Source organism: Anneissia japonica, unplaced genomic scaffold, assembly GCF_011630105.1.
Source record: "Anneissia japonica isolate Jap-2015-1 unplaced genomic scaffold, ASM1163010v1 scaffold287717_len1600092_cov198, whole genome shotgun sequence".
In the NCBI taxonomy this organism is placed as follows: Eukaryota; Metazoa; Echinodermata; class Crinoidea; order Comatulida; family Comatulidae; genus Anneissia; species Anneissia japonica.
This window is the reverse complement of record NW_022755469.1, coordinates 303,164-317,465: the sequence shown is the minus strand read 5'-3', so window position 1 is coordinate 317,465 and position 14,302 is coordinate 303,164. Positions and strand designations below refer to the sequence as shown.

The 14,302-nt window shown below is 33.3% G+C and overlaps 1 protein-coding gene across 1 annotated transcript in view; it reads right to left on the bottom strand.

Moving 5' to 3' along the window:
* Positions 1-4,394: 4,394 nt before the first annotated feature.
* Positions 4,395-14,302, bottom strand: part of LOC117123502 (E3 ubiquitin-protein ligase Su(dx)-like) — a 24,543-nt gene continuing 14,635 nt past the window's right edge. Inside the window, exons 9-21 of the mRNA XM_033269449.1 lie at positions 14,011-14,188; positions 13,615-13,663; positions 13,246-13,339; positions 12,644-12,772; positions 12,268-12,421; positions 11,386-11,474; positions 10,159-10,318; positions 9,411-9,544; positions 7,843-7,983; positions 6,791-6,911; positions 5,580-5,781; positions 4,921-4,993; positions 4,395-4,508 (exon numbers count right to left, since the gene is read on the bottom strand). Coding sequence (XP_033125340.1) covers positions 4,409-4,508; positions 4,921-4,993; positions 5,580-5,781; positions 6,791-6,911; positions 7,843-7,983; positions 9,411-9,544; positions 10,159-10,318; positions 11,386-11,474; positions 12,268-12,421; positions 12,644-12,772; positions 13,246-13,339; positions 13,615-13,663; positions 14,011-14,188 — 1,624 coding nt within the window. The 3' untranslated portion in view covers positions 4,395-4,408. The remainder of the gene's footprint in view (positions 4,509-4,920; positions 4,994-5,579; positions 5,782-6,790; positions 6,912-7,842; positions 7,984-9,410; positions 9,545-10,158; positions 10,319-11,385; positions 11,475-12,267; positions 12,422-12,643; positions 12,773-13,245; positions 13,340-13,614; positions 13,664-14,010; positions 14,189-14,302) is intronic.

Genomic DNA, 14,302 nt, shown 5'->3' with positions numbered 1-14,302 from the left:
CATTAGGCCTATATTGAAAAAATGTAAACTTTTCACAAAATTCGGCCAGAGTTTGGCCGTGAATTTTTAAACGTTATGGATTTGAGGAATCTGGCCGTCAAAAAGGCCAAATGGCAACCCTGGTCAGTGGTGCATACCGACAAAAATAAGATAGGCTTTGAGAGGCCTCATTCATTCTTGACTTCATGTCATTTAAAAAATCACTATATGATTGAATACAAATTGAAAACATTTTTTTGCCAGAAATGAAGATAGAAAAAGAGCCCGTTTATACTTCAACGATAACGATAAAAAAGATAAAAAGCAATTGTTCATAAAGAAATTAAAATAAATAAGAGAAGTTTTTACACTAGAAAGATTCGATAACGATTTATCAGTTATAACAACATATTTTGACAAATCAAATCAGTTGACATCACAATCATTTAAAAACATTAAAATCGTAGTAGTAGCAACGATTTTATCTTTAATTTGTCGGAGCGCCCGAGGGGTTTACCCAACCCCACGTGGGTCTTATGTACACCTTCTTATGTCCACTAAGCTCACAAAACGCACCTCCACATCAAAAATCCTGCCACGGGCCTATTAAATAAAGGGACTGAGGTGGTGTAGAACCTCCATCTGTAAAATTTTTTCTCTGGGGCCACCCTCCGTTTCCAATTTCAGGATCGCGATTGTATAGTGTCATGATTAGGGTAAATTGTACTTTAATTCGTTTTTTTTATTTTTTTTTTTATTTTTTTTTTTTTACTCAATTTGTCAAATAGAGTAAAAACAATTTAAAAAGTTTAATTTCAATGCACCAAAATACTGACAATTTACGCACATCAGCACTAACCATGGTGGCCTTGACATAATCTGGACTGTCTCTTTCAGCACACAGTGTTAAATAAAAAAATCACTGCAGCCCCCGACCCATTTTTATGCCCACTCCGAGTTAGATGATGATAAAAAATCTTATCTAATTTTCCAATCAAAAATGAAACAAGAACACAGAGAAATATACCTCTCAATTTCGCTGTTTAATTATCAAGGAATAACAACATCAAAAAGCCAGACATAGTGAGAAATTTGCAATTGCTTAAAACATTCATATTTTTTATTGTTTGTATTTACATAAGAATCCATACTAATAATATGGTCACACAATTATAACCAGTATAAAAGCTCTGTTCATATTATCAAAAATTTCTTTGACAATAAACTGCTGTATGCCCATATATGGTCATGATGTGCCCATATATAGTAATGATGTGCCTATATATGGTCATGATGTGATGTCATCATGACCATATTTAGGCATGTCACATGCTTTTGTCAAATAAAATCTGATAGTGTGGACAGGGCTTTTATTATAAATCTACCTGACTACAAATCATAGAAGTCTATACACACACAAACACTTGTTCTCCCAATAAAACCTGTTGATACAAAATACACATTCGTTAAATAATTTCTGTTTGATAACTATTTAATTATATGCCCTATATACCATTCATATGTTCTGCACTATAACATCAACGTGCATTATTTTTTAGGTTATTTAACATACATTTACACATGTGGCTTCCATGATTCTCTGATTAATTTGTTAATATCATTAGCAGCGAAAATAATTCTCAAAATAATTAATATCAAAATATAATAATTAATGTTGTAATGCTCATATTTCTTATAAGATTCCATAGTTTACTTCATTCTCTCGCATGTACTAAAACATAGAGTTTGAGCGCAGGCATATATATTAGTAATGCCACAGATAATTTATATATACTATATATAATACTTGTGGTGGTACTGAAAGGTTATACAGTAAATATATAACCCTTACCTGTAACTTCAGAAACCAACAGCAGTATAAATTTCATTCATCAAGTTTTCCTTCAATATTAACTACTACAGATTGTAAAATGTTCATTAGAAACAGAGCTTAAAAATTCAAAATGAGAAATAGTTCTCCCAAAAACATATTCCATTATAATATGTGAAGGATCAGTTATAAAAATCATATAATTATTATAGGTGTATATCAGGACACCTGCCAAATAAATAGCCAGTTGATGGTTGTGGTTGTTGCTTGTTGTGCTTCATTTATTATATTCCTTTGTATGGGTTTTCGATTACTTCATGGTTTAATCATATATAAATATTTATTAAATAAGTTTTTTATGCGCCTTCAGATCATTTGATTGTAGAGGGCATTTCATATGTACAAAACCATTACGAAAAACATGTTTACCATCGTTCAACCACATCTTATGGCACAGACTGATAAACACCTATATAACATCATTATGCCATATATGGCCAAATGTTTGTCCCAAAAAAAAAAATAAATAAATAAAAATAGTACTGAGTTTAAGATTTGAAACAGTGAGTAATCTGGGATGGTTTATTCTGATCAATCACAAATAACTTGCATGTGACATGTACAGATCAACCTATTCGATATAGATACTGTGATGCGCAATCATATCATTTTAAATTTAAATGAAACGATATTCATAATCTTTTGCAGGTCATGCCATACAACAGAGATAATAGCATACGGTGCCAGATTACTCGTCGACTCAGATCTACAACTCACTATTATGGACAAAGCCTGACTTTTAATTTCGATATCATTGACTGGTATCTTTGTTATGATCGGTAACCAAGTTATGACTTGTAATCTAGTTATGATCGGTAACCTAGTTATGACTGGTAACCTAGTTTTAACTGGTAGTTTAGTTATTTCCTGGTCATTACTATTGACTGGCGACTTACTTCATTTATGACTGGTAAACAAGTTATGATTGGTAACCCAGTAATGAATAATCTAGTTGCCATTGACAGGTAACCAAGTTACCATTGACTGACTAGATACCACTGACTGGTAACCTAGTTATAACTGACAGGTAACTTAGTTATGACTGGTAACCTAATTATACACTTATTGCTGAATTAAAAACTTGTTGCTAACTTAAAAACTGTCTATAAATTAAAACTTGATCATGACCGGATTAAAGCATTAAAATGAATAATCTATGTTAGCGGAAGGTAAAAACAAAACAGTTGGACAATGAAAAAGCACAATACAGAGGAGAGAGAATAACAAATTAATCCTGGAATGATTGACAGATGGGACACAATGGTTAGTTAAAATGGGGAAAATCAGTTAATGCCAAAAATCGGTCCCTGTGTGTTGAATCCTGCACCGATCCTAAAATTACATAACGTAATATATATTTTTTTTGTACATTAACATATAATCATTTTCCATATGATTAATCCAGCGAATAAATTGAGGGCGAATTACTATTTATTGTTGTAACTGACAAACAAGCCTTCTTGTACTCGGAATTAAAATGAAGATGGCAAACCAGAATGTATTTGACTTCTGAGGAATTACAGCGGAATACAATAGATTTATTTTTGTACTGATCTCTCTATATATAAAACAGGTGCATTATAATAGTTGTGAAGGAATTTACTATTAAGAATTCTAAGTGGTCATGGTACACACTACTAAAATATAACAATGATTATATATTTATATGAGTTATATTTTGTAATTGTTCCTAGGGAATCAAGGTCATTTACATAATCCACTGTATGAAGCCCTGTCTCTTATACACATCTAGATGTGTATAAGAGACAGGATTTGAAACAGTGAGTAATCTGGGATGGTTTATTCCTGTCTCTTAAAAGATGGGGGGGGGGGGGGAGTATAATAATAATAATAATGTTTTTATTGACTATGCCAAGTGTGAGTTATCTCATTTTCAGTCATCTCACTTACATTAGTATTTTCATACCAATAAAAGGATTAATGAATATTAATGAGTTCCTTGAAACTGACTACCAAGCAAGTGAAAAAAAATGGAGTTTTACCTTAACTGTTATTCTTCAAATAATTACTTCAAATTATTTTGGGAATAAATTATATACTAGGGAAAACATTTTAACTCTGGAACTCCTTTCTATTATTAATTCTGTTGATATATTCACCGAGACCTCCTGGTTTTTCCTCATTTCATTAAGATCTATTAAAACTATATACAATAATTAAACGTTGATGAATGGAACTTTAGAGATATATAGCCTCCTAGACGCAACTAACTGAGGATGTAAAAATAACCCATTGCTTCTCTATTGAAATTAAGTTTAATTTTGTCCGTCATCTGTTGGGATAATCTAAAGCCGAGCACTGTCTGCCAACGGCGACAAATCCAACTGCGCTCCATGCAAGCGGTAGACGATGATGCGACGCCTTCTGTTAATTGTAGCTGGCAGGCTGAACGGACTTTCATAAGAAAAGATCCATTGTGTGCACATCATGGCATTTTTCATAGTCGCGTCGGCTGTTAACTGTAGCAGTCAGGCCCGACTAAAGGTTCTTGAACAGTTTGTTGTTGCCTGTTGAATCCTACTCCTGGCCAAAGCCTTCAGTTTCTTCAATGGCAAAGCTTAGTTTTTCCCATAACTGCTCATAGTTCTTATAAGGAGGTAAGTCAATTCTATTAAAACTGCAAAAAAAATGGGAGGTTAAATAAATTTATATTAATCGGTACTCACAATTTCCAATCAATTTTTCCAATTTTTCCAGTTTAAACAGAAATATAAAAAAAATGCAAAATCAAAAGATCATCAATAATAATGGTAATATTAATAACAATAGCAATAACAAACAATAAAAAAACAATAATAATATAACCATTTTTATATAAAGTAAATGCATTTCAAACACTTAGGTGCTGTACAGTAGAGGTTAATCAAAATTTTACACATACAATTCTTTTTTAAGCACCTACAAAACCCTAAAAAAAATGTCATTAATTCATGAATATGCTATTAAATTAATTAAATCTTAAAATACTAAAACCAAATAATTGTAAAGCATTATTTTTAAAAGATGTCTACTGTATTCTAAATACCTACCAAGTATGACTCCTTGGCAACCACGTTTCTTTACCAACCTTCTCAATACAAAATTTCTGTGGACCGTTACTTCCTGTAATACAAATTGAAACAAAATTCAGTAAGATTTCATTCCTTTCACCACAAAGTGCAGCAAACTAAATAAAAAAATGGAAAAATGTATACAATACATGTGTACTCCATTTTAACTTGTACATAAAAAACTGTACAGACAAATCAATTTAATGCAATAATTAGTTAATTTTTTTAAATTTATTTTTTAACAGTTAATTTATTTTTATTTAATTTTTTAAAATAAATAAGTGATGTTTTATTATTTATATTATGTGTAATTTCCTAAGAATGGGTTGATGGTCTTTTGAGCTAAACTGTCACTATTATCTATTAGACCTACTGTAGCTATCTTTGGTTATTTTTCTATTTGTTTATTATTTCTATTGATTATACTGTGTAAATTGTATTGTACATTTGTTTGGCTTTATAAAGAAAGAATGAATGTAAAATGAAATATATAACCCTAATATATTTTAAGACAATTCGTTTCAAACATAGAAACAGCATAAAATTGAAAGTAAGAAAACATTTACTTCTCATTTAATTCATTAATAGCATCATTAAATATGAGTATTTATTCATTATGAATGAATAAACAAACTGACCCATAAGTTCACTAAATCCCCCGACTGGTAGACGACAAGTTCCTGTGACAAACTGTAGTAAGCGAGATCTCTTCTCGTTATCCATTTCCTTAACAGCACGCCAAAACCATTGCACTTGTTTACTATCTCGTGTATAGTGCCGATATATAGTATTCCTTTGCCAGTCTTCAATGTCAAATTCTTGCATTCCACACAGCATTAACTGTTGACACAATGCAGAAAAAAAATTTATAATATTCAAAATAGTTATACTTTCATCATTGCTCTATCAAATTACTTGAAATAATGCCATCAACTAAATACAGAGTGAGGTCTTTTCAATACATCACTTAGAATGATTAAATACTAGAGTATAAGCTTTTCAGGAGATAACTATTCATATGAGAAAAGTGAATGAGGATGAACATGAAATGGACAGTACAGTAAAACGTCCATTTTACGTACCCCTTGGTACCAAGGGGTGTCCGTAAATTGAAAAATTCCAATACCTAGGCATCTGCTGCCATTGAGCGCTGATACGCTGACGGCGGTCAGGCCTAGCACGAATCAACAGTGCAGCAGCATGGTGTACCATGCTAGGGCCTAGCTGAATTTACCTTCGATAAAAACCTAATTATTTTAATCGTTGGCATTTTTCCACTTAACAAAATATTATTTTAACTTTTTTATGGACATTTATTTATTTCTTTATAGTTGTTAGATCGCCGAATTGTGTTGTTAAAATGCATTTCGCGATCATATCTAGCATTCACGATGTCAATAAGTTGCTGACCCCAACTCAATCCGACGACACTTGCGTTGGTAGTTCTGGTTAGCTTTATTACATTAATAGTGATTATTATACCAGAAATGGAAGAAAAGATCGAACAACAAATACAACGAACTTGATTTTATTTTAAGAAAAATATACTTTGTAAAACATACTTTTTTTACGGTAATAATTGGTCAATGATGACATCATCGGGGGGAAAGACCATTCGTAAAATCACCTATTCATAAAATGGACGTTCGTAAAATGGACGTTTTACTGTCCTATTGTCTTTCTGGGCATGTTCCAGTGAAAGCATCAGTAGCAATAGTAGGTATATCGAGGAAAATATTCATGAACCAAAACTATTTTTAAGAGAAAGTGTAGACATCTAAATGCTATGTTGGGGCTCAATAAAGGCTCAGAGGCAGTCTTCCTAGTAGTCCATTTGTTATATTTTTACCTCTAATTCTCTTTCGTCAAAGTACTGTAGCCACTGCAGAGGGACAACTTCATTGAACCCTTCAAGAAATGACTTCATCTGCTCATCAATCCCACGGCTAAATCGCCATTGAGTCATCAGACTGCAAGATAACAAAATCAAAAATCTTATTACTGCTTCATGACATCATGAATATACATATTATGTTATAACATTATTTTTATTAATATGACCACCAACACTATGTTCCAATGATACAAAACCAATTTTCATGAGAGTTAGCATAAGTACTAGTGGTGTTAGGCGCGATCTATAAATTATCCCCAACGACAGAAACAGGTTTGGAATAATTGTGCATTACAAATGCATCTAGGAAAGCGATCATCTAATTATTGTGCCTCAAGAATATTAATAAGCTAAGCCAATAACTGTATTTCCGAGTCTAGGCTCAAACGTGACATCGTTGGCAAGAAATGAAATGGAGTGATGCATTCACAAAATACCGTACATGTAAAATAACCATTTGAAACAAAACATTGAAATAGTAAAACACTAGAATATCATTTGTGGATGGTTTAACCATTTTAATGAGGTTGAACCATCCAGCATATTGTACAAATATTGACGTAGCCAACAGTTGTACTCCGTAAACATGTGCTAAAGCGAGACGATATGACCATGTGATCAAACCTCAACAAACTCCTTCAGATCAACTGCGGCTGATCCAGGTTGAACAACTCACGACAAGCTTCCAAACGGCATTTCACAGACGCGTTTGGAGAGCTTGTCATATAACAATAGCAAAAGTGTTTTACCCGTTTCTGTTGTTAGGGATAATTTGTAGTGGTGTTAGTACTAGTAGAGGTCAAAGGGTCACCGAGAGCAGGCCTTAGTTCCGGGGCAATGCAGCAACTAGGCCTCAATAGCAGCGGTCTAGGAGATGCCTACGGGCACTAGCAAGGTTCAAGGACAGAGCCCAGTTGGGACCTGGGAGCAAAGCCTTAAAGGCTATGGCCTTTTAGGCAGTAATGATTGGTTGTTTGTTGTATTGGTTGTGTATATACTGTACTTACTGTATATATTCATCTTTGTTTTCTTCAGTGACAGCAATATTTGCGCCATCCTCTTTCAAATCATGAGACTCCAACTTCCCAAGTATTTCAAAGTCTGCAGTGAAGTACATGTCAAGGCCGCATTCTTCAACATCATTTTCCCTGTTGACAAACAACACAATCATTTTTTGCACTGAGTTCACTACTTGATTAGTGCTATGCAAGACTAGAAATACTCCCAATGGAACAAGGAGGCTCCATGGATTGGCACAGCATCGAGGTTGGGGTTTCAATCCCTCATGCATTTTGCTTGTGTCATTTAACAAGGCAATTTATCTGCACTGCTTTTGGTACCTGGGAGTGTTAGAATGCCAAATGCGCTGATTAGCTTCTGCAAGGTTACGGAATACTCCCCTTGGAAGCTGAGTTTCTGCTCAAGGCGTAATAATAATGTGAGTGCATGATGACTCCTTAGCATGATGTACTATAAATGTACAAATATTATTATCACCTCCGTCTGTCTGTCAGCAAGATTACGCAAAAACTAATTAATGAATAATCAACAAATTCAGTAGACCGATACATAATTAATAATCAAAGAAATGTCAAAGGACAAGGTCAAGGAAATTCTATTTTTTTACCCTCGAGCATATAAGAAAATAATGGAATCGCCCCACGTATTGAAGCATTGCTCAAGAAAACAATGGGCCTGAATACGGTAGGCGATTCCATTAATTTCTTGAGGGTAAGCTGCAGCACTCAAGAAAATAATGTGCCTGCGATTCAATTATTTCATTGAGGGTATACTGCAGTTTCGCCCATCATACATAGCCTGCGCATTGTTGGTACTGTATTCCAGTACAGGGCAGAGGTATACACACTATGGAATGACTGCTCTAGTTATTAAATGTATCCAAAGATCAGGGATCTGTATCTTACAAAGCCAAAAGTATGTTGACGCATAGTGACAAATGAATCGACATTTTCCCCCCTTAGGTTCATTAGCAACCATCGCACTCCCCATGCATTTTGCTTGATAAAATAATAGCCTCAGAGCTAAAAGTCAGGTTATCAAACTTTATTATTTAAAATTTTAAAATTTGTTGGTGCAGGTACAAATGCTAAAGCTTTGGTCCTTTTTAATGACCATTCCAAATGTGTAACCAGAGTTCTAAGAGGGATTAAAATTTTAATATTCGATTTTATACCAGTTTTATGTGACTCTTGATATGCTCGTAGCATTTAATGTGAATAATCGATTGTGAAATTCTTTCTGCTTTATATTTGTACCATTTTAATGTGATTTTTTAACCTTTGATGTACCATTTTAATGTAAATTTTGTGTTAATTCAGTTTTTGCTGCGATTACAATATTGCAGTCTCCTGATGAAGTCCACTGTGTGGATGAAAGCTAGAGAATAAATTCTATATTGTTAGTCTTAAAAGTGCTGCTGTCATTTATTTTATATTGTTCTATAACAGACTAACATGGCTACCCTTTTTATTTATCATGAATATTGGAAATGAAAAAGAACACTAAATGTTTAAATTTCAAACGTTTGGGTATACAAGAAATAGACATGACTTACTTAATCCAAACTAAGGAGTTGTAGAACTCAGGGTCGATAGTTTCCAAGTCCTTAAGAGTCAGTGTTTTACTTAGCATACGCTTGTAGAAAGGCATGGTGAAGCCACTGTAGATAAACTTACCATGATACAGAGCCTGATGAAAGACGGAAAATACAATAACAATAGAGGGTGACAAAGTAAATTGGAAATGTGAACTTAAAGGCAACATATTCAAAAACATTAACTCTCCCCATATGCCACTGAACCATATTATGTGTATATATTACACAAAAAAGTTGATGCATAGGCATAATGTTGATTATTTGAGTTTTGCTTTAATTATAATGAATATAATTTTGTGTGTGTTACAATTCCCTATTCATTGTTATATTTACAAGATATACTCTTTGCAAAGAATTTGGGAGAAAACCTAAAAAATTCAATGAAAATTTTGAATAACTTATTTAAAAGGATAAAAAAAATTATTAACTTCCAACCAGAAAAAAAAAATAATTTGCTTTCATTAAATATATAATTAGCTTTTGCTGACTCATGTACATACATATTACTTCAAAGGGTCTATAAATACAGCAAAGGTAATTGAAAGGGAAATTTCTCATTCATTGTTTAAGAACTTACAAATTATGCAATTCAAATATGGAATTGATTTTTTTTTTAGCTCATGACAGACATTAGATATTTTAGTAAAATAGGAAGTTGATATGCTTCTTTTTCAAAAGTGTGATCTGAAGAAAGGATTCCAGTTACCATGGCAATAAAGCGTCCGACAAACTTGAAGTAATGCAGGTGATCTGGATTGACGGATGACGCAGCATTTATTTGCAAGCTGTAGTTATTCTTACTGGCATACTCAAAAAGACAATACATTGGATTCAACACCTCATGAGAAAGCGTGAAAAACCATTCCCTGAAAAATAATTTATATAATTATAAATTGGTCTCTGATTTACACAGCGGTTAAGGAGATATTTCAAAAGTGAATTGTTTGGAATTCACATTTCTTCAAATATGAAATCAAAGCAAATTTCAGGGGCTCTCACCTATTCCCCTACCAAGTTATCACTAAGATTGTTCCAATACTATGATTTCCTTGAATTTTAGGAAGGCAAGCTGCTAGTAGTAGTGGCATTGTTGAGAAGCCGATCACTCGAAAGAACTCCGCGATGCAGCGCTATGCAAATGAGCCAGGAACAAAAGCTGCTGCAGCACGTGAAGGACGATTACCTTTGAATTCTAATGTGTTCCCAGCCAGCAAATGCTCAGCAGGCTTAGTTTACGAAAAAACTGAACATGGCAATAATCACTATGGCTGCACAATCGTTTCCACCTTGAAGCTAATACTTTTATCTTTCATGATATACCAAACATATTAATATTTCTACAAAAAGAGTTTCCAATTTAATGAAACCTTTACATCGTATAGTATATTTCAATTTCCATAAATTGGATAAAACTGATAATTCTAATTTAAGATATTAGGGATTAAGGAATGATCGACGATTATAACAGTCAATTTGGTGTGAACAAGTGTGGACTATTCGAAAATTCAATAAAAAGTCAAAATAATTTTCAGTTTTACACTGCCTTAGCTTTATAGATGAACCAATCGATCTTTAGACAAAATTATAATAAACACAGAAATAGTTGTTACAGAAATATTTTGGGGAATTTGTTCCTGAAATTAACGCATATTAACATGCTAAAAGTCAGAAAAAATCAAATCAGGGGAACATTGTTAATTTTCAAGATATTTAATGAGTTAAAATCAAACGGTTTATTGCACACCTGCTATGTTGAAGTGTGTAAAAGCATGTCCTTGACAAGTTGTTGCTAACAAAAAAATGTTAATGATAATACACCTGCACGCGATCCAAAGGTGGGGAACACATTGGTTTGTCGCGTCAAAGGGATCTGTTACCGAGTGATCTACTTCTCAATAATACCTCCATGGTTATAGTATCAAAAGAATGCTACCTTGCTACTCCACCGTAATCTAAACCTTCCTCTCCTCGGAAGATAATGTAAAGTCTCCTACGTAGATCATATGCCTGTAGTCTCATTATCTACAGAAAATAACAATTAATGCAGAGTTAATCATCATCATCAGTCTGTGAGGACATGGATATTCACATTAAGAATAATTATAATGTACAGAGGTAAAAGGTAAGTTGAATGAAGTAGGAAAACTTCAATTAAAATTGTGTGATTTAATTAAATTAATTTAACTTAATACACACAACTCCTTTTTGCAAAATGTATGTAAAATTCATTTTCCAAAAAAAATGTTTTTTCAATTAATTTTGCATTTTGTATTTCATGCAGTAATTTTGATGTATGAGATTGCTTAATTCTTTGATGGTAGCTTATGACTGGAGGACTCCAGTGGAAAGCAGTATAAAAACAAGATAGGATTGTAGCAACAATTACATTACACCATTATGGATGTAGGAACAATTAGAATGTTGCATAAATGACTTTTGAACCAAAAAAGAATATTTGTCAATAGGTTAGAACATATCGAAGATAGACTGACTGTGGAACACATACATTGCAGGCATGTACATTACCTGGTTGACCAGGGCTACTTATTAAATGGCTACTGAGTAAAAAAAAAACCTAAGGGAAGTTGTTATGACTAAGGGGCATAATAAACATAAGCATTGGATTTGCATATTAAATGGTAAGCATAATGAAAGTTAATAGATTATGGGGACAAAGATTAAATGGTTGCCCTGGGGTTGAAATTTTAAATGGTAGCCCAGGTTTAACATAGCCATAATCAACTATGTGAGAAATATTGACAAAATTATTAATAATTTTATCAAGGAATAGTTGCCCTAAAAGGCAATGTGTTACCTGGTGAAAGGAATCTTCAAACAATGTACTCCTAGAAACGCTAATCTTGACATGACTCGGTAATGAATTGCTTTGACAAAGGTATCGGAATTGGCCTAATTTCCACCGAAAACTCCTCTCATATGCAGCTGGTACACCATAGGCTCCCTTTGGCCTGTGAAAATAAGATAATTATATAAAATATAATTAACTGCAACAATTAAAACAAAGGCTAAAACAACTTTCTTCCTATACAAGATGTCAAGCAAGAGGATCAAGTAATAAATACAATGTTATCAACAACGGCTTCATTGGGATACCTAATATTAGCTTAGCTAAAGGGGTAAACATCTATAAAAATGCTGAAGAAACAAAGATACACAAAGTAAAATCTTACCCTTTAGTGGCTCCTGGCCTTGGATCTTGGAATGTTGTGGCCCTTGTATTGTGATCTACAAAGTACAATATACCTTCCTTTGTGTAGCGTATCTCCCATCCCTCTGGCAGTGGCTCCTCAGTGTGTTGTCTACAGAGTACCAAAAAAAAAAAACCCCAAAAAAAAACAACCCAAGAAATCAACATAATTTACTTAAAAGATAAACTGTTTTTGATGAGTTAACAAAACTTGGGAAATTTGAATTGGTTACTTTAAATTTCCAACTTTCACTTTCATTATAATGAGGAAAAATTATTCGAGCAAACAGATGCATGTAGAATAGCATATTACATCTATATATAATCTCTGTTGTTTGCTGTGCAATAAGAACTAGTGCTGTTGAACGACACATGTGCAAGAGTGTGAGGGATGAATTGTTTTAATCGGATTTGAAGTTCCAATGAAGACTCAATTGTTTAAGGCATCTGCATAAGCAGCAGAAGATACCGAATTCAAATCCCAGTTGGGACAACATTTTTTTTCACACTCACAGATTCCACTTCATAAATTTACATATCATTTATTTATTTTCAAAATTTATATAATAATATAATAATACTAACTCTTGTGATCCTTGAGTTCTTGGATCTTCCCACTGTGTGGTTCTTGTAAGGTGATTCACAAAATATATCCTACCATGCTGATCTATACGCTTTTCTGCAGGTAAAAAATTTACAGCCACTAATTACTCCCTCATATATATTATTTATTCATAATAACATAATTGGTATCTGAAATATGCATGTAGAAATCATTGCTAAATAATACAATTTTGTGTTTATTTTTCATGTTACAGGGAACAGTACAAAGAGATCAAACATCATAACCAACAAGCTTAATAGTACTTGTTAATTAAAAAATAATTATAATTATTATATATTACATTATATACAGTATATTATATATTACATTATAACATATGTGATACTCACCCCATCCTTGAGGTAAAGGTCCTAGGGGGTCACTAGAATCTACAACACCCTAAATATAAAAAAGAAAACAATTTTTAAAGTATTTTTTATTTAATGTATTTTAATTTTCAGGTTTTTCTCTACAAAGTAATTATTCTCTGTTTTCCTTCCTTATTACTACAATAAACTACAGAACAGGGCATGTGCCCTGGGTGCTAAACTGGAGCAAAAATAAGCCTCAACGAAACTTTTATATGGCTACCAAACGGCAAAGATATTTATGAAGATTTTAATTTATCAACTGACAACCACAGCAACAACAAGCTCAGATTAAAGAACCTAAGAGCTAAAAGGGGGGTGCCATTTCAATTCTTGCTCCAGGCACCAAAAACACTAGTTATGCCCCTAGTGACATACCGGCAAGTACAACCGCGAATGCAACTGCTGTACAGCTGGGTTTTGGAGTTGTTGATGCTGCATCTGCCACTGCTGGAACGTCCTTACCGATTCATTGGTTGGTCGTTGCCATGTGGTAGTACGTGTGTTATGGTCAACGTAATAGACACGTCCTTGTGGATCGTGTCGTCTTTCCCATCTGCAAGAAAAAGAAGAATTTATGGTAAAAAAAATCACTTAAAAAATAATTATTCTCATGTGAAAAATGTTCCAACTGGAGTATTTGGGGGGGGGGGGGGGGGGGGAGGGGCCC